At 58.9% G+C, this 18,930-nt stretch overlaps 5 protein-coding genes across 7 annotated transcripts; all 5 read left to right on the top strand.

The window, feature by feature from the left end:
- Positions 1–212: 212 nt before the first annotated feature.
- Positions 213–5,673, top strand: ABB37_01066 (hypothetical protein; the record flags this gene model as incomplete). The annotated part of the gene is made up of 1 exon (XM_015797442.1): positions 213–5,673. The coding sequence occupies exon 1, from the start codon at positions 784–786 to the stop codon at positions 5,671–5,673; it is 4,890 nt and encodes a 1,629-aa protein (XP_015662962.1). The 5' UTR covers positions 213–783.
- A 635-nt stretch (positions 5,674–6,308) lies between these two features.
- ABB37_01065 (hypothetical protein) lies at positions 6,309–7,317 on the top strand (the record flags this gene model as incomplete). Of its 3 annotated transcripts, none has more annotated exons than XM_015797441.1 (1): positions 6,309–7,317. In XM_015797441.1, the coding sequence occupies exon 1, from the start codon at positions 6,637–6,639 to the stop codon at positions 7,315–7,317; it is 681 nt and encodes a 226-aa protein (XP_015662961.1). In that variant the 5' UTR covers positions 6,309–6,636. The 3 variants fall into 3 exon arrangements, with proteins under 3 accessions (XP_015662961.1, XP_015662960.1, XP_015662959.1); XM_015797440.1 differs by having other exon boundaries at positions 6,312–7,317; XM_015797439.1 differs by having other exon boundaries at positions 6,343–7,317.
- A 462-nt stretch (positions 7,318–7,779) lies between these two features.
- ABB37_01064 (hypothetical protein) lies at positions 7,780–13,189 on the top strand (the record flags this gene model as incomplete). Its single annotated transcript, XM_015797438.1, has 1 exon — positions 7,780–13,189. Exon 1 carries the CDS (start codon positions 8,150–8,152, stop codon positions 13,187–13,189), a length of 5,040 nt encoding a protein of 1,679 aa, XP_015662958.1. The 5' UTR covers positions 7,780–8,149.
- Positions 13,190–14,219: 1,030 nt separating this feature from the next.
- ABB37_01063 (hypothetical protein) lies at positions 14,220–16,634 on the top strand (the record flags this gene model as incomplete). Its single annotated transcript, XM_015797437.1, has 1 exon — positions 14,220–16,634. One exon carries the CDS (start codon positions 14,220–14,222, stop codon positions 16,632–16,634), a length of 2,415 nt encoding a protein of 804 aa, XP_015662957.1.
- A 616-nt stretch (positions 16,635–17,250) lies between these two features.
- Positions 17,251–18,455, top strand: ABB37_01062 (hypothetical protein; the record flags this gene model as incomplete). Its single annotated transcript, XM_015797436.1, has 1 exon — positions 17,251–18,455. The coding sequence occupies exon 1, from the start codon at positions 17,412–17,414 to the stop codon at positions 18,453–18,455; it is 1,044 nt and encodes a 347-aa protein (XP_015662956.1). The 5' UTR covers positions 17,251–17,411.
- Between the last annotated feature and the right edge of the window lie 475 nt (positions 18,456–18,930).

Below are 18,930 nucleotides of genomic sequence, written 5' to 3'. Positions count from 1 at the left end.
CAAATGAATTTGGACAGTCTTGACGTCTGGAGTTCTTCTAACATTTGCCAATATCTATTGTCTCCTTCCAATCCCACGTGCTGTTCCCAGGTAGCAGCTTTTAGGGAGATCGCCCGACCAGCTGCCACACTTTTACCCCTTTTACTCGCTGTTGGAGCGACTGGATTTTGGGCTCTCTCTCTCACATACACACCATTTCGTTTATACACGTAGACATTACCAATACACCTGAATGTGCGTGCTTTACAGTTAATCTTGCATTTACCAAAAGAAAAAAAGTGTTGAAAAGCACGAAAGCAGTCTTCTTCGTTTTTAAAAAACTCTGTGTATTGTTGCCCTCTGGTTTAGCAAACATTCTTCCTCATTGCGGAACGCGTCTTTTTTCCTCCAAGTTCGATTGTATTGTTTATTTTGTTGTGGCTGAGGCTGAACGTAGAGGACGCCAAGTGAGACGGCGACATTTGGTTTCAGCTACAGCTGACGCTGTTTGTACTCTCTCTCTCCACTGTTTTTTGTTGACTTCTCTAGCTTCATCTCCCGCCACGCATAAAGGCTGGCGTGCGGTGAGGAAAGGCGAACTGTTTTGCAATTCAATACCAAAAAGTATATTTCAAATCTACTCTAATTTATCGTCGCTGTCGTTACGGCGTTTCTGTATCACTCCGTCTTCTGCTGCTGCTGCCGCCGCTGCTGCACGAGGGCTTTCGCACTTTCGTGTGTCTTTATGGTAATAGCTACTCTACGAAAACGAGCCTTGAATTCTCGTAGAGGACGCAGAGAGGAATGAGGTCGGCACGTCGGAGTAGCGTTCAAACGCCGTCGGTGCGGACGAGCTCCTCGCACCTCAGCACAATCGAGCCGCGTGGCGTCCCCGAGTTTGATCGCGACTACGCCCGTCAGCTCAGCACCGCGAAGCGTGGCCGCACCGGTAGCGTCACACCCTCACCGCGTGCAGGGTCACCACACGAAACCACTGTGGACGAGCTCAGCATTAGCCACTTCCCCGCCTCTGCCGCCAAGGCAGCGGCGGCGGCGAGTCGTATTAAGGATTACGTGACCACGCATGTGACGCCGCCACAGCCGTTTCAACACAGCACCTCTCCGCGCCAGAGTGAGAATATGAACAGCGACGCTGCCACTCCGAAGAACATAAGCCTCCACGACAGATCAGCAAACTCAAGGAGTACTCTCTTTGCCGATGAAGACGGTGCAGTGGGGTCCACTTCCCCTCCTAAGCCGGATAGTCTTAATTCCACCCGCCGTGGAATGGATGTTTTCCCACGTGATGCTGCGAAGTTGGATTCTCTGCACGACAGCGGGCTCGTGCTTGCGGTGAAGACTGTGGTACTCTGCGTAGCTGTCTTTTTTGTGCTTCTGTGCGCGGTGTCGTTTGTTGTGTCGTCAGACACAGACTACATCCCGACGTACTTTAGCGCGGGCGGGAGCGCAGATATTTCTGCCCCGCAACGTTCTGCCGCTGCGTCGCCGCGACCGTTCCCCGATCGCATGATCCCGCAACTGAATCGCCAAATTGCGCTGCACACACGGCACACGCTGGGGCAGCTGGTTCACGTATTAGGGGTGGTGAGGGTAGCGCATCTCGTGGGCCGCGTGCTGCACTGCGTGGGGAGACTTTTCACGAGAGTATGGATGATAGTAAAGGAAGCCATTCTCTCGCCGATTGCGATGATGCTGCCGAGGGTCGACGTGGGCGCGCACCCAACGCTGCGGAACACTTTCTCCAACTCGACGGAGGGCGGGTCGCAGGGTGGCACCGTCGTCAGCCCCGTCGCCCGCGCACTAACGCAGCTTGCTACGAAGCCGGTTTCTATTCTGTGGCGCACCTTTTGCTGCATGGGGCGTTTGCTGACGCGGTCCATTCACCGTTTCTCCGTTCCGTTAACGGGCCCAAATATGTCGGCGGCCGGTCGTCTCCGTCATTACCACCCCACCGCACCCGTGCAGGCGACCCCCCGGCGAGGCAACACCCGTGTGATGTCGCGGGCCACCGCGTCGTTCTTGCTGACCATTTGGCGGCCGCTGCATCGGGCGTGGACGTTTGTGGTGCCGTTGGCAGGAGAGAACACCACCCCGCCGTCCGACAACAGGTCTGCGTCTCTTCCCAGTGTGACGACTGCGGAGACGCGAAACGCATCGGGCGCACAAACACCGTTCGCAGAGCAGGCACGACCCCAACAGCCTCGAGCAAACGCACCCACAGAAAAGGAAACAACGCCGACAACGAAGCAGTTGACTCCCCTTACAAAGGTGCGTACCACACACACGCGCCGCCTGTCGGGTGAGTTGTGGCCGACCCTTCTGTCACGGCACGGCGACAAACTCAAGCAACTCGCACACGATGATCTGCAGAGCTTGTTCGGAAATGATGCTGTCGTCGAGGACGTGGAGCTGCGTTCCGGCAGCCTTGTCGTTGACTTCGCCGTGGTGGCGCTCAGCGCGCCGTCAGAACAGGACAAGAGTGAGACTGAGCTGCAGCGCGCCATCCAATCGAAAAGGGACGCGCAGTTCGCGAAGGGCCGCTTTACTCGCCTCCAGGCCTTCTACAAGGAGGAAGCTGCAAAAATAAGTCAGGAAAGAGGTACCATGGAGTCTGCCGCTGCTGCTACTGCTGCTGCTGCTGCTGCTGCTGCGAAGTGCGACAACCTTGTGTCTTCGTGTCAACAGGACTGTGACGCGCTTCATCAGCAGCTGAAAGAGGACGTGCGCACCTGCGAGGCGGTCTCGGCGGCGGCGGTGGAGAAGTGCGAGACGAATCGGGTCGCAGCGCTGCATGACGCGGAGGCGGTGCTGCAGGAACATCTAGCGGCAGAGAAGACGTGCCAGTCACGCGCGTCGGAATGCGCAACGAAGCTCGCCGACGCAGAGAAGCTGCTGGAAACGTACGAAGCCGAGAAGCGGGACAGTGCGGCAACGCTCACGGCGGCACAACAGGCCCTGGCGGCGGCCACCGTCGGGTACGCGAATGAGTCCGAGGCGGTGCGGCAGCGGTGCTTGATGGAGGTGGCGAAGGAGAAGCAAAGCTGTTCCAAGCAGATTCAAGAGGTGCGAGGTTCCTTAGAAGCCGATCACGCAAAAGACATAGAGTTGAAGCGGAGAGAGTGCGAGGCAGAGGCGCTGAAGGTGGGAGAGCAGACGTGTGCGAAGCGTCTCACGGAGAAGCAGGGCAGACTCAACGAGCAGTGCCAGTCTTCGCTGCGGCACGCAGAAGCGCTCTGCACGGAGCACCTCGCACAGAGGGTGGGCGAAGTGAACCGCAGTTGGACGGCGGCGCTGGAGGAACTCCAGCAGACAATGGACACCTCTGCGACGGTTGCGGCGCAACGCCTTGCCGCGTGCGAGGCATCCAATGCCCAGGCAAAGACAAACTGGGAGGCGGAACAAGAAGATCTGCATGCCGCCTGCACCGCACAGGTCACGGCAGCACAGGCAACGTGCGGAGAGGCGGAGCGCCAGGCAGCGGCAGAGGGATGCGCGAGGCGGCTGGCCGCCCTGAAGGAAGAGTTGCAGGCATCGTGCAGCGCGGCAGTGCAGCGAACCGAGCTAAGCTGCAAAGCACAGCTGCTGAATGATGTCGCAGCCTTCAACAGCAGTGCTGCAACGGCACTGGCCAAGCTGCGCGAGACCGTCGACGCAACGAAGCGAGCCGCCGAGGAGCGCGGCGCCGCGTGCATGACGCTGCGAGAAGTGGAAAGGGCAACGTGTGCGACGCATCAACAACGTCTGAACGCGTCGTGCACGGCGCAGCTGATGAGCGCGCAGGAGGCATGTGAACGCAGCGTGCAGGAACGAGTGGAGGCAGAGCGGGCGACGCAGCGGCAAATTGCAGACGAAAGCTGGAGTCGCCAGGTGGCGGTGCTCACGACGCAGTGTGACCACGAAACGCACCGCGCCGTGGCGGAGGTGACTGCAAAACTGCAGGCGCAACACACCGCGACACTGCAGGACACCAAAGCCTCTCTGCAACAGCAGGCGGAACAGGAACGAAAGAAGACGAGGGAAGCGTCCGACAAGGAGCGGGAGGCTTTCCGCCAGCGTTACGCCGGGGAACTGCGCAGATGTGAGGCGCAGACTTCTAGTTGTGTGGCTGAACGCCGTGCTGCTCAGGCTGCGCAGGAGGCGACCGCCGAGGAGTCCCGGAGGCAGCTCTTCGTCTACCTCGCCGACAGCGGCGAAGGCGCGTGCCTTCACTTGACGCACGGTGACAAAGCTGGTTGCGCCGCAGAACGAAAGACAATTGAGGCGAGACTACACGCCCTCCCAATCACCGCTACGCCACTGGAGGCGCTCTCCAGCCTGCTTTTCGACAGCAGGTCCGCTTCTTCTTCCTCCCCTTCCTCAGCGCCGGGCCAGCTGACGTGGAGCTTCGCGGACAGCGGTCTGCGGTCTCTGACGCAACCGGATCGGCAGGTGGGAAAGGCCGCCACACCGTGGCTGCACGTGACTGGTATGGTGGTCGGCCTTGCCTCGGCCGCCTACGCGCTCTTCCGCCGCCAGCGGGACCGACGCCTCTACAAGGACACCATTGCGCAACTCAACGCGCTCATCGACGCCAACGCGGTGACGATGGCTGTTCGCTCCGCCCGGCCGCCGCTGCCGCGCCGTGGCCGCATTGGCACTGCTGCAGCCGCCTTTACGGACGACGCACCGGCGAGTTGGGCGGTGGCGGCGACGTGTCTGGAGGCGTGCACCGACGCCATCGTGTCTTGGCATTCCACCAGCTGCGCGGTTCTCTTTGAGCAGGAGTCGAAGGCGTTGCTGCAGCAGCACTACGGGGTGCAGCACAGCGCTCTATCCTCCATCTCCCCCTTCAATTCGGCGCTGGGGCCCCAGCCGCCCACCAGCGTCGTCTCGGCTTCGACGCTGCCGCTGTCGGACCTCGACGCCTCTCGCGCGGACACCGCCCACGCCGTGTCGCAGATGCACGAGGCGTTTGTGCGCATGTACTACGACGTTCTGGAGATGTACTACGTGGACCTGCTCAACGCCGTAGCGAACAGGGAGCTGGCGGAGAGTCAGCTGCAACAGACGGAGTCGGTCGCCGCGCGGCAGGCCACCATCCTCCACAAGCAGTCTGCCGCCGTCGCGCAGTTGAGGCGTGCGCTGGCGGAGAATGAAAAGGAGCTCGCCCGGCGCGGCACCACTCCGGGGAATGTTGGCTGCGTTGGTGGGGCAGAAGACAAACTTGCAAAGGAGGAGCGCAAGACGGCAGCCCAACAGGCCATGATCGCCCTGCTGGAAGGACAGCTGCAAGTCAGCAGAGAGGAGTTAGACCGGGCACGCGGCGGGGTGCAAACACCAGGGCGGACACCACGCAGCGAGGCCGGGGCAGAGAGCTCCACCGCGAAGCAGGTGCTCTCTCTCCAAGAACTGGCCGATGCGGAGAACGACGGCACCAACTCCTCGGACTTCTCCAACGCCGGCCACCCGTCGCCACGCCGTCCAACTGGCGCGTCCTCTTCTAAAAGTCAACTCACCCCATCCGCCAGGCCTGGCCAGCACACTGACCCGCCCGTGAGTCGGCGCAGGACGACAGAGGCGCAGAGAACAACGCCGTCGTCCGCGATGAAGAAGCCGACAAGCATGATACGTGATCCGGAGACAACTCGCCGCTACCACAAACTGCGGTGGAACGACGAGTCGGGTGGCGAGTAGAGCAAAGCGTCAAAATAGGTTTCTTCTTTTCTTTTTACGTTCGACTGCATGGATGACGGTGCTCGCGTTCTCTGCCTCGTCCGACACGTTTCTCGCTGCGTTTCTGCTGCTGTTAATGACACCAACCACTTAACTGTGCCATATGCCGGTGCAACACTCTTTGTGCGCTATCTCTTTTTCTAATTTCGGGAAATGGACTGCTGAGAGACCACTTCTGATCGCTCCTCGATCAGCGACCGCGCATGCGCTGTGGTGCACGTGCGTGCGTTTCTTTTTTTAGCTATGTGTACGACAGTGCCTAAGGCATTTCACGCGTTGAACAGCATTTTTTAAAAGTCTTATTTCCACGGATGGCCCAGGAAGCGATGGATGTATCGCAACGACCTGGCTCCTCACATCCGCACTCACATTATTGACGGGCTTAACGTCGGAAACAAGGCGGCAAAACACGCGGCATGAAAGCGACCTGAGTGAAGTGGCTTACGTACGAGGATGTCGATCTTCACGAAGACGGCGCATTGTGCTGCTCGCTCATCTCAAGCGTTCTCGCAGTGTTTCGTGTAAAACTCTTCCTTGATGTCTTTCCTTTGCTTCTCCTTTGCTGCCTTTGATTTTTGATTCATCTGTCGGTTGGAGGAGGAAAATGACTTGCTGACCCCTTATTTTGAAGCGTGGAACGTACAACAACAATAACAATACCACACAGCCGCGGACAGCAAAGAATGCCGATGCGTTGATGGAGCTGCTCTGCACGCCCTTAACCTTTCTGCTGGGTTCTTAAATGCGAAACAAAGGACGCGTATGAGAATGCCACCTCTTTCTTCTGGCAAAAAGGGCACGCGATCGCGTTCGAAGCGGGCAGCTCGCGCGTTCACCGCGGCACTCCACACGGAAGCAGTTCACAGCAATCCCTCTGCGAAAGAAAGTACCTACATTGATGAGGAGCACCCGACCGGGCCTTTTATGCACGCAGAGAGCTGTGTACTCGTTTGTGGCTCCTTTCCTCCCGTCAAGAAGTCGGTCAAGTTCTACTACCCAAATGCCAACAACGATATGTGGCGCGTACTGGGTGAGGTCTTCTTCCACGACCAGACTCACTTTTACACGGATGTGGAAATCAAAAAGCCCAGCAAGGGACGTAGAAAAGGAAGCGTACGTGTTGCGCGCTGTCTCAACGAGGCTGAGATGCGCAACTTCGTCGTGTCGCAGCCCATTGGCTTCTTCGACGTGTGCAAGCGGATCCGCCGCCAACGTGGCAACTCCTCAGACAATAACATCGAAACGCTCGAGCGAACCGACGTGTTTCGCGACGCACTGACGCACACACCGCATTGCGAGGCGATCATCACCACCGGCACACTGGCGTTGACGATGCTTTTGGATGCGTTACACACTTGCGGTTCCTTCGTGTCTGACAGTGGTGAAGTCGTCAAGGCCATCGCGCGCAACAAGCTCGGCAAGGTGACATACAGTATTCCCCGTGTGGGAGGGAAGCTGCGGTGGGCGCCGAACACGACGGCACCTTATCACAGAGCGCTGTGGATCTACCGTGCTCCCTCCACCTCACGAGCCTTACCTCTCAAGCTAGCGGACAAGATAGCTCTCTACCGAACCATGTTCGCGGCGCACCTGCACCTTGCGTAGAACCGGCTTTGGGCCTCTGCAGGGAATCTACAGGTACTCGCGCTGAAATCACCGTTCGCGGACTGCCGTCGGTGGGGGAAGAACACACTTCTGGCGCAACGTGTCGCTCTCTCTTCGCGGTGCTCATCAACAACGCCCAAAATAAGTTGGGAAGGTGATATTCTGTTTCCAGCAAACTGCTAAGGAAAAACAAAAAGTGGATCAACATGGCTTTTTTAGTGTTGACCCACATAAGTACCAGAGCGACTCGTTGATTGCATTTGATGGCTGCGATGCGTCTACGCCTGCAGAAATTCTGTGGATACTGCCCACACACAGCGATGCCTGCGTTTCTCTCTTTCTGAAACACCTTCTTTGGTCCGCTGCCTTGTTTCCTGATGCACTACGAAATCGCCTCCCCTCTCGTTCATTATCTATCTCTTCTCTTTTGTTTCTCACACACGTTCAACGACAACGCGTGAAGCAACTGCATTACTTTTTGAAGAAAACGAAAAGAGAGACGTTTCTCTTCTGCCTCTGTCATGCGAGCGTCGTGATCGTCTACGGCACACCAGTTTTCTTGTATGTAAAAACAACAACTGAGTTTATCTTCTGTTCTCATTGGAGTTGTGGCGGCCCTCTTTTCAAATTTGCTGCAGCGCACAGCTTCTTTTTGTTTGGTTCGCCTTGGGCCTTTTCCCACTTTTTCGTCTGCGACAAGAGCGCTCCTCTGATCCGAGTAGCGCACGCACCCGCGGTCTCCTCACTCTGCCAGAGTTATTAGAAGAAGAGGGTTTGGGTCGTTGCGTTTCTTTTTTGTGGTCTGCCTCTCTTTCTTTTCCTCCACTTCCTCATGTCGCTTTTCATCGTCAACACCCCCAAGTACGATGGGCAGCTGAAGGAGAACCTCATCGCAGCGCACAAGTCAAAGCCGCTGCTCGCCACCGGCTGGATCAACCCCCAGTCCGTGCTCATCACCAGCAATGAAGGCGAAGTACTCACCTCCATTAAAGAGCCAGCTGGCTCGACAGGGCGGACGCAGCAGCCGACGGTGCTTGCGTGGCACCCGGTGGAGCCGCTGCTCGTGATTGGCTGGAGCAACGGCAAGATGAGTCTTTGGGCGATGCCGACGGCGAGTGCGTTGGCGCTGGGCGATGAGGCCGTAGCGGAGACCACTAGCAGCGCCGTGCAGCTCCTCGCCGCCTGCGCCGCCACGCAGAGTGACGCAGAAGGCGCGGTGCGGGAACACGGCGCGGGGGCGGTGCTGGCCGCAGAGTGGTCCACCCGGGGTCTGTACTTTGTCTCGACCTCTCAGCAGCGCTACGTGGTGGCTTGGATGCTGGAGCAGACGGCAACCGAGGCGAGCGTCAACTTCAAGCTGAAACCGCTGTGGTCCGTCCAGGCGTCCGGTCCTGTGGTACGCGTGATACACGTCCCGGGTGCTGTCACAGGACGGTCGATGTCCGTGGCGAGGGCGGACGCTGTCGGTGGTGGTGCCGAGGGTGGCAGTGGCGATGACGACATCAACTTTTTGTTGGCGGACGGCACCTCCACCATTTTAGCCGTCAACGAGGAGCAGCAGCTTTTTCCGTCTGTGACGCAGCAGGAGCCGATTGTGTCGGTGATCTACGACCCCCGCACCCGCACGCTCGTCACGCTCAGCACCAGCTACATGATCGAGGCGTACAAGGTGGGCGCGGAGGACCTCAAAGGAACGTCTACCGTGCGCCGCAAGCTGCCCACCCCATCCGCTGCCGCCGTCGGCGTCACCGCATCCGGGGGGAAGATTCCCACCTCCATGGTGTGGGCTGGTCCGGGCGTCGTGGCGTTTGGCGGCGGTGACGATCGGCTGCGTCTCTTCGAGCTGCTCACCGAGTCGCTGGACGTGCTCACGTTGCCGCAGCCCGGCCTTCACGTCTCCTGCCTTGCCACGAACGTCGGGAGGAGCGTGTTGACGGCCGGCACGGTGGAGGGCACTTTGGTGGTGTTCCAGCGTATTACCGGTGGCTCTGGCGCGGCTCCATCAGCAGCGGCAGCGGCGACAAACAACTCAGTGAACGGCGCCGTCCATCCGTCTTCCAGCGTGAGTGCGGCCAACAGAGTGTCCGTCTTTGCCCTCGGCGCCGAGGCCGGCCTCGCCAGCCAGTGGGAGCCCTTAGTAGTGCATCAGGTGGACAAGTACGTCGACCGACTTCTGCTCACGGCACTGGGCGACACGGTGGTATGCCGCGGCGGCACGGAGCTGCAGGTGCTGCACGAAACGAGCCGCAAACGGGCCTGGGATGGCGTCGCGGCGGCCACGCAGATATCGGCGGACATGGTAGTGATTGAGAGTGTCACGGGCTGCCAGTGTTTGCTGCGCAGCAAAGGCAACGTCCGCGGTCTGTCGATTGCGTTCCCTAACATTGCCCTGTGGAATGGCTCGCAGATCGATCTCTACACCATCAACGAGGCAACGTCGGAGTTTACGCTCGTGAACTTTGTGCCGTCGACGAGCGCCGCCTTCGCGATGCACCACGACGGACTCATCTACGTGAAGGGCAGCCGCGTCGTGTTCGAGACGATGCAGCTCGCTCCGATTGCACAGATGACCTTCACCGAGGCGGAGGGCGCACCGGTGATCATGGACCTCATGAACGACTATCTGGTGGCGGTCTCCTCGAAGAACTACCTGCGGCTTGCCCGTGTGTCTTCGCGGGACTTACGCCAGGTCGGGCCCGCCCGTCCTCTCACCTTCGACACTGCCGGGGCGGCGACGGAGCCGACAGCTGCGCAAACACGACGGATGTCTTCCGCACTCACTGGAGCAGGAGCAGCAGCCGCCTCGCAGACGGCGGCGGCCTCCGTGCTGTCCGTCCGCGTCAACGCACAGGGGCGCCGCGTCGCTTTCATGACGAAGCCTGGCGCCTCGGGGCTGCCCGACACGCGCGTTTGGGTGTACAACTCCGACACCGATAAGATGTCCTCCTTCGACTTCGCTCCGCGAAACGAGGTGCCTAACGCGGTGTACTGGAACACGCCGGAGCCGAACACAAACACCGTCGGTGAGCTGGAGTACCTCCTGCTCGCCTGCGAGACTCACCAGACGCGCTCCGACGACAAGAAACCGGCAGAGGCAGAAGAGTCTGCCGCAAAATCCGAGAGAGACACCGCGAGTAAGGGCGCGGAACGGCCTGCGGGGCAAGAGGACCTCCCGGAGGCGCTGCCGGACATGGAGAACTTTGTCGAGAAGAAGGAGGCCATGGAGGACGCCCGTCGCGGCTCACTGGGCGCGACGAACTTCATTGACCACCGCGCGCACAACATCGTGACGCTCTTCGCAACGCACACGGGTCTCGTCGAGCAGAACGTGTGCTCGCTGCGTCGCTACCAGATCTGCCTCGTCGGTCTCACCATCCCCGACTTTCTGCTAGCTTCGGTTAAGATCAACGGCAACCCCAGCAACGCAGAGGACTACGTCATTGAGCAAAAGCGGCTGCGTGATTTTGAGGGGCTGAAGTCGGACAAAGACGTCGCGGTGCGCGAGGCGCTCATGAAGTTCAGCTACTACTCCACCATCGGTAACATGGACGAGGCGTACCGCTGCGTGAAAAACATCAAGAATCCCGCCGCGTGGCAGGGCTTGGCGCGGCTGTGCGTGTCCAGCGGGCGGTTAGATGTGGCCGCCGTGTGCCTCGCTACGATGGAGGACTGCGTCGCCGCACGGGCGCTGCGGGAGGCGCGTGAAGAGTACCCAGACGAGAAGGACGTGCAACTGGCCACGCTGGCGCTGGGGCTCGGCATGACGGAAGAGTGCGAGACGCTGCTGCGGAAGGCGAGGCGGTTCGACTTGATGACGGATGTCTTCATGGCGTGCGGCAAGTTCGAGCACGCCCAGCGGCACTCCGAGAAGTTCGACCGCGTGCGCATTCGACCCGTCGCCTACAAGTACGCCCAGTTCATGGAGAGCCTGCAAAATATGGACGCGGCGATCATGTGGTACTACAACGCGAAGTGCGCAGGCACCGATGTGCCGCGCATTTTCTTCCAGACGAACCGGATGCACGAGCTGCGTGACTTCATGGTGCCGCGCAGCCACCCGGCAACACCGATGGCAAACAACAGCCCGACTGCAGGCAGTAACGCCGGCAATTCGCCCGCACGCGAGGACACGCAGGCCGCCTTTGCCACCCTCTTCCCCCGCAATCGCGAGTTGCTGCTGTGGTGGGCGCAGCACAGCGAGCGGCGCCGCAACGTGCAGGAGGCCCTTCGCTTCTACCACGCGGGCGACGACGTTTACAGCATGGTGCGCGTCCTTTGCTCCCTCAGCCCGCCGAAATTGGAGAACGCCATCGAGTTGGTGAAGAAAGAGATAGACAAGGCAAAGGAGCGCTTTCAGCAGCAACAAGCCTTCGCTGCGACTGCTCCCGGGCATCGAGCGGACGAAGATCAGGGCGAGCCCGATCCCGTCGGTGCCGCCTTCTTTGTAGGCCAGATTTATGAGCGGCAGGGCGACTTGGCACATGGGCTGCAGTACTATCAGACCGCTGGCGCCTACCGCAGCGGCTGCCGCGTGGCGTGGAAGGCGGAGCAGTACGGCGCGGTGGTCTCCCTCGCGATGAAGAGCGCGGACGAGCGGCTGATGCTGGAGACGGCGATGGCCTTTGAGCAGCAGCAGCTTTTTGACAAGGCAGTCCAGTTGTACCGCCGCATCGGCGCGGTGCAGTGTGCCTTGGACGCCTGCGTGAAGGGAGGACTCTACGAAACCCTGCACGAGATCAGCGCGAACCTGGCCAGCGCTTCGACCGACCCGGCTGTGTTTCTCGGCATGGCGGATCACTTCCAGAGCGAAGGTGACTATCAGAAAGCGGTGGAGATGCTCGTCTTTGCGAAGCACTTCGACGAGGCCATGAAGCTCTGCGAGACCCGCAACGTGACCTTGACGGAGGAGATGGCGGAGTCCATTACCGGCGACGTTGGCAAGCTGCCGCAGGAGGAGAAGCAGGCGCTGCTGCACCGGGTTGCGCACATCGCCCGCGATCAGGGCAGCTGGTCGCTGGCTTGCAAGAAGTACACCCAGGCTGGTGACCGCGTGAAGGCGATGAAGATGCTCATGCGCGGTGGTGAGACGGAGAAGGTGATCTTCTTCGCGAACCACTCCCGCAATGCAGAGATCTACACTTTGGCGGCAAACTACCTCCAGTCGCAGAACTGGCTCGCCGAGGCGAACATCTACAAAAGCATCGTGCTCTTCTACACGAAGGCGAAGGCCTTCTCCAACTTGGTCGCCTTTTACGAGTCGTGTGCGCAGCTGCAGGTGGACGAAAACCGCGACTACGCCGAGGCACTGCGGGTGCTGGAGGAGTGCATCCGGCTGACGCAGACCGGACCCGCCATCAAGGCCACGATCGACCCGGTCAAGATCGAGAACATGAAGCGCAGAGTCGAAGTGATGCGTGGTTTCGTGAATGCACAACGCCTGTGCAACTCCATGAATCCCGCGGACCGCGGAGTGCCGGAGGAGAAGGCGAAAGGCGACAGCGTCATCGCTACGTGCTCTGACATCATCAAGCGCAGCCGACCGGCGAGCCCCGACCACAGCCTCATTCTCGAGTCCGTGCACGTCGGCGACGTCTTTGCGCTCATGGTGCGCTTCTACTTTGACAAACTCGGTGAGCCGAACAACGCGCTCAAGGTGATGGAGAGCATGCCGAAGCACGGCGCGGAGCCGCAGTTGTTTATAGAGATGGATTACATGGAAAAGGTATGCAAGGCAAATGGTAAGGCGCTCGAAAGCGTGTTCCCGAACGCGCGCTCTGGCGACGCACTAGGCGTGAAAGATGCCGCACGCAAGTCGAGCATCACTGACACCCGCCGCGCGAGCTATATTGACGATGACGTTGCGAGCAACTAGCCTGACAAGTGGAATAGAAGAACAAACAACGAGCATTTCTTTTTGTTTTCTCCTTTTATTGGTGCTGCTACTGTACGCGCGGTTGTGTGTGCCTTTGGGCCGTACTCGCAAAGGTGCCGTACATGTGTATTCATGCGCGGAAATTGCACTGGAGATGGGCCAAGCGTTCCATGACATCTTCGTATTTTTACCTCTCCTATTTTTTCCTAGAGTCTCCTCATCGATTTGAGAGAGAGAGACGTGCCTGTGTGTGTGTGTTTATGTGATTCTTTTTTTTTTTGTGCTTTCCACCGTTTGCGTTCTCCTTTACCCCAATCCCACGGTGCTCTCACTCTTCGCCTTGATTCGATGTAACAGGTGCGCCTCGTGGGATGGCGTCGTTATTCGGTGTGCCTGCCTGGCGCAGGTCATGTTTCACTTGTTCTCTTGAATTTCTCCGGCTTCTGCCATTTGCCCCTTCGATGTTCGATAATGAATAGAAAACAAACCCAGCAAGGAAAGACTTTTTAAAAGCGTCTATCACTTGGCAGTTTCAGCAAACTGACCCACAGCAGTCCTTCAATTGTGAATATTGGTTTGCTGCTGTCTCGTTGCATTTTTTAAATCTATTTCTGCAGTGGCTTCTCTTGTGAGGAAGGCACATGAAAAAATGCGTCGTCGTGCCGGTGCGGGGCCAGTGAATGCCGCGGGCACTTGGGAAAAGGGCTCTGTCTCTCCTCTTTCTTGGCTGTTGCTGCTTTCACGTGGGTGCGCTAGCAGTGCTGCAAAAGGGAAAGAAGATAGATACGTGTCTTCAAGCGTATACTCGGCGTTGCCGACCCAAATCGACTCTTTCCTCCCTTTCCTTTTTTTTTTGCTGATTTCACACATCTCTCTTTCACCACTTCATGGAGCGCAAGTGAAAATTGAAGCGGAGCCTTCTTGTCTTCTTTGGCTCTACCTTTCGTGGCGTCCACAGCCGTCTCCGTTTCCGATCTCGATGTATCGCCCCTGATCGCTTCACACGTTTTTCTTTCTTTCTCTGCCATTCATGGAGGACCCCTTACCGGCGCCACCCGCGCCGTCCGCGGACACTGCGGAAGCGGTGGCTCAGCAAAAGCTCGAAGAGGCTCCAGCGTGTGCCGACACGGGATCGGGGACAAACGAGGAGAAGCAGGCGGTGCAGAAGCAACCCCTCACGCTCCCTTTGCGCTCTTCGGTGCCACTGGGGGAGACGAACTATGCGGTTGCATCTGGCCTCGTCCCGTCCCTCGCGGAGATGAATGCGGACGAGATAATCCCCCCGATGAGCGGCGCGGCACCGCAGTTCCCCGTGCTGCACCCGCAGGGCTTTCGCATCCTCAACAACAACAGTGCCATGGAGCGCGGCATGCGAGGTTACTTTCGTCTTCCGCAGCCGCCCAATCTCGCCACACGCGAAGAGCAGCGGCGACTGCAGCGCACGTTGCGACAGGTGCAGTGCGAAGAGGCGCAGCGCAAAGCGCGCATCACCGGCAATCAAGAGGGCGTCGTGCTCGACGGGTTTCTCATTCTGGGTGCGTGCGAGGCGGATGATCCAGAGGAGGTCACCGCCGTCACGCTGCAGGCGTCCCTGCTCACGAGCAGCGTGCAAGAGGATCTTCCCTTCTTCACCGAGCTGAAGACACTCGACGTGAGCGACAATCAACTGCGCCTCGGAGATGTGCTGCCTCTCCCGCACTTGGAGACAGCCCACCTGGTCTGCAATAACATCGTCTCGTTGGCTGATGTGGCGCTGAGCGATAGCTCGTCGCTGTCTACGCTGATGGCGCTGGACCTCGCCTACAATCGCATTCCCTCACGCGACCTGCTGTACCTGGGTGCCTTCCGAGCTCTCCAACACCTGGACCTGAGCAACAACGGCCTGCGCTCGCTGCCGGCAGACTTGTCGGCTCTCTCGCAGCTCACCCACCTTGCATTGGAGTCCAACCAACTCGCCTCTGCGGATGTGTTTCACGCGTTAGGGACGCTGCCTGCGTTGATGGGGATAAACCTGGCCAACAATCGACTAGCACACGTTCCACTGCTGCGCGTCACCCCGCCACTTGGAATGCGTGACACCAACAACGAGGGCCCTGCAGACGTTGTTATGTCCTCCTTTCCGGCGATACAAACGATGACCCTCAGCGGCAACCGCTTCACCGACCTCGAAGCTTTTCTGCCGCTCGCTGCTCTGCATCGCACTCTGCGTCACATTGCAGTTGGCAACAACCCGTTTCTGCTCCGCCAACCGCAGGCGGCGGCACGGCAACTGCAGCTTGCGCTGGATGAGGCGGTCGTGGACTCGTATTTCATCGCGAAGGACCCTTTGCAGACGTCGCCGCCGCTTACGTCCACCGACGCGACCGCTACCCTCACGGACGCCAACGCCGGTACCTGGCACGGCAAAGCGTGGGAGCGGTACATCCCGCCTCGTCCCGAGGGCCCACAGAGCCCGGACGACGAGCTGGCACGGAGTCGTGCGTCTTCGCTCGAGACGGCTGCCCCGATACCGTCTGCACCGGCCAAAGGGGAGACGCCGCAACATGATGGTGCGACGTCTGCCCAGGACGGTGAGTCTTCCAACGAAGCTCCACGCGTGCCGCAAGAGGGCGACGTCGACATTGTGCACCTTTTGAGCGTCGAGGAATACGTGGCGCGCTTCCACATCACGGTGCAGTGCGGGACGCCGCCGCCGCCACCCGCAAAGCAGCCAAGGCGCTACTTTTATTCGTCCGCCTACCGCGCCTCGCAGCGGGAAGGGCAGAGCGAGAGTCCGCTGGTCACGCTGCCGCCGTACGAGGAGTTCATGGACGTTTATCGCATTGCGGGTCGGCAAAGCCACGCGTCACGGCGCAAGGGACACGCGGCAGCGTCGCGGAGAAGGGGTAAGCCAAGTGCATCGGCGCCTCCCTCCTCGCATCTGACCGCATTACCGGTGATGGCGCGCGACTCCTTCACCCTCCCCCCGGCTGCTTTCGCTGCTCCTCCTTCCGCTTTATCCGGAAAGAGGAGCAGCAATATGGACGATGTGGACGAGGATGATGATGAAGAGGACGACGATGTACCGCGGGACGAGACGCAGGAGGGCGACGATGGATTTTTCCTCACCGGTATGAACAGCGAAGGCAAGAAAGAGGGAAAGGGCCGTCGCAAGAACAGAAGCGGCAGAAAGTCGGCGGAGGAGAAAGCCACCTTGTCAGCGGAAATGCCGGCGGCAAGGAAGATGGAAGGCACCGTTGCTGACGCGCTCCCCACAGACACCCAACGTAGTACCAACGCCTTTTCTGCGAACCAGAGCTCTGTGCCACGACTTCCGCTTCCGCGATCGGTGGTGTCGCCCGCCAGCACGAACGTGCACACCGCCATGTCGGAGCTGCGTGCGATGCTGCGCAAGCCGCTGCCTTCGTTGCCGTACGACCCTGCGCGGTCACGACAAGCGCGTTGAGAAGGGTCCGTACCAGGACCTGTTCTTTATTTCACAACTTTTGCATTTTCTGGTCTGCCTCGATGCGACCCATGTATACAAACAAACCACCACTTCTTTTGTGTTTGACCCGCCACTCCGCTTTCGTACCCACTTGAATAGCAGGCCCCCCAAAGGGCAGCAGATGTACATTACAGCGTGTGGGCAAGCGGCGTTGTAGAACTTAGCGCCGCCTGTCATGCGCGCACGGCTGGCACGCTGATGACAGAGCGCGGTTTTTATATTTTTGTCCCAATGCAAAATGCCCTGTATTCTTTCCCCCCGCGGGAGAGAGCCAATGAAATCTAACGCAAGCACAGTAGAAGGAGAAAGGAAGCTACCGCTTCGTCATGCGTTCCCAAGCACGTGTTTGAGAGCATTGGCAAAGACTGTGGTGGTTGCGCTCACGTTTCAGTCCGTTTCGTATTGCCTTTGAAGTGAGAACACATGCCGGCTTTAACTCGCGATGATAGGAATACTTCTCGACGAGAGTATCGGAGTCTACCGAATCACACTTCTCCCTTCTTCTCTGTCTTTCTGGCTCTCTCACTTGTGCTTCGTATTCGCTGCCTTTTTTTTTCACGTGTCCACGCCGGCAGCGGCGCAAGCAAAACTGCCTTGCCTCGTTCTATCGATTTCGATCTCTTCACGTTGGTGGTGTGCGGTGCCGTTTGGCCCTCTCATCACTGTCTTCGCTATTGTTATGCAGGAAGCGATTTCTTCGCTCTTTTTCTTCTTCTTTGTGATAGGAGGTTGCAGATGCGTCTGTCTACGAGGGAGGTGAACGTCCAGGGGCGGTTGAGCAAGTCCCCCACACAGCTGGACTGGAATGCGCTGTCTTCCTCGGCTGACGCATGGCCGCCGCTGCTGCCGAGTTTCAGCAGGGAGACCGCCGATGCGTCGGATCGCTTTGTGCAGGGCTTCATCTGCAAGCGCATTGAATTCCGCTGCGGCCAGCTCCCCTCCACCGCGTACACGGAGTCCTTCCTGCCGCAGTGGATCACCATGGCGGAGCACCGCACCGACGTCATGGAGGACTTCTTCGCCCAACAAGGGACGCGACTGGACGAGGAGACGTTTCAGCGCGTCTTTGGCGCCTTTGAACGGCTGCAGAGCGCCTTGCGCGACGCCCGGCAGGAGCGCGGGGACGTTGACGAGCACCTCCACGACAAAAAAATCACGTTTGCGCGGCCCGTGGCGCACCGCCTCATTCGTCGCTCCCGCGACCGCTTTTCACTGCGCAGCGTCGCGGATGCTGATGACAGCATGGAGAGCGCGCGTCTGTCGTCCTCTACGCGAACGGTCGACGTGGGCGGCACGTTGCGAAGCTCGCTACAGCGGCCAAGCCTCTCGCCGATACCGCTGGACAGACCGGTGAAGGTGCCAAACGCAGCGGAGGAGGAGGAGTACACCACCGTGCTGCCTGTGGAGGAGAACCCCGACGGTGATCATTTTACCGGACGCGCCAGCGGCGTGTATTATGGCGATGTCTTCCACTCCGCCCGCAGCTCCGCCAACAGCATCGAGGACGATTCCGGCCCCTCCTTCACAGCTCCCGCTGCCTTTGTTCACATGGAGAAAGAAGAAGCAGTCGCCGAGGAGCAGAGCGCTGTCGCGACGGATAGTCGAGGATCGGAAGCGTTACGCCTTTTAGTGGAGCTGCACCGAGGTCCGACCTTGCACTCCGCCGCGTGGCGGCGCTGCTGGATTTTGTTCTTCTACTACGCGCTCCTTCCCACTCTTGCCGTCTTGTATTTCTTTGGTGGTGGCCTGAAGCCAACTCTTCTGTCGGAGCCCAAGTGACACATGTGGGCAGGACTCACTTCCTAAAAAGGGAAACAACTATGTTTCGCTCAGCTTCTCTTTGACGTGATGGAAGGATTTCTTCTGTGTGGGAAGTTCGTTCTGCAGCGTATGTTCGAAACTGTCTCTTTTTCATATCCACCACGACCTCTTTTTCTTTTTTAGATTCTTCTTAGATTTCTTTGTGTCGGTTTTGTTTTGAGTCAATTTATAGACGCTGCGTCTTGTGAGGGCCCTGATGGTGGTGTTCGTTTCTTTTTTTTCTTGAAGTATGTAACCGCTTCTTCTTCCCTCGCCTCGTTGATATGGAATCACCGCAACTGATAACGACGCCACACCTGAATGAACGTTGAAAACAGCTTTTTTTTGCTGTTGCTGAGAGATTGCTGATCGAATCGTTGGGAGGTATGGGTAGGGGGTTTATCCGGCCAATTCTTCTCCTGCTTCGCTTTGACTGTCACCTCCTCCGCTGTCC

The sequence above is a fragment of the Leptomonas pyrrhocoris genome (assembly GCF_001293395.1).
Source record: "Leptomonas pyrrhocoris isolate H10 chromosome Unknown, whole genome shotgun sequence".
Classification (NCBI taxonomy): Eukaryota; Euglenozoa; class Kinetoplastea; order Trypanosomatida; family Trypanosomatidae; genus Leptomonas; species Leptomonas pyrrhocoris.
The sequence above is the reverse complement of the archived record's forward strand: the minus strand, read 5'-3'. Positions and strand labels throughout refer to the sequence as shown.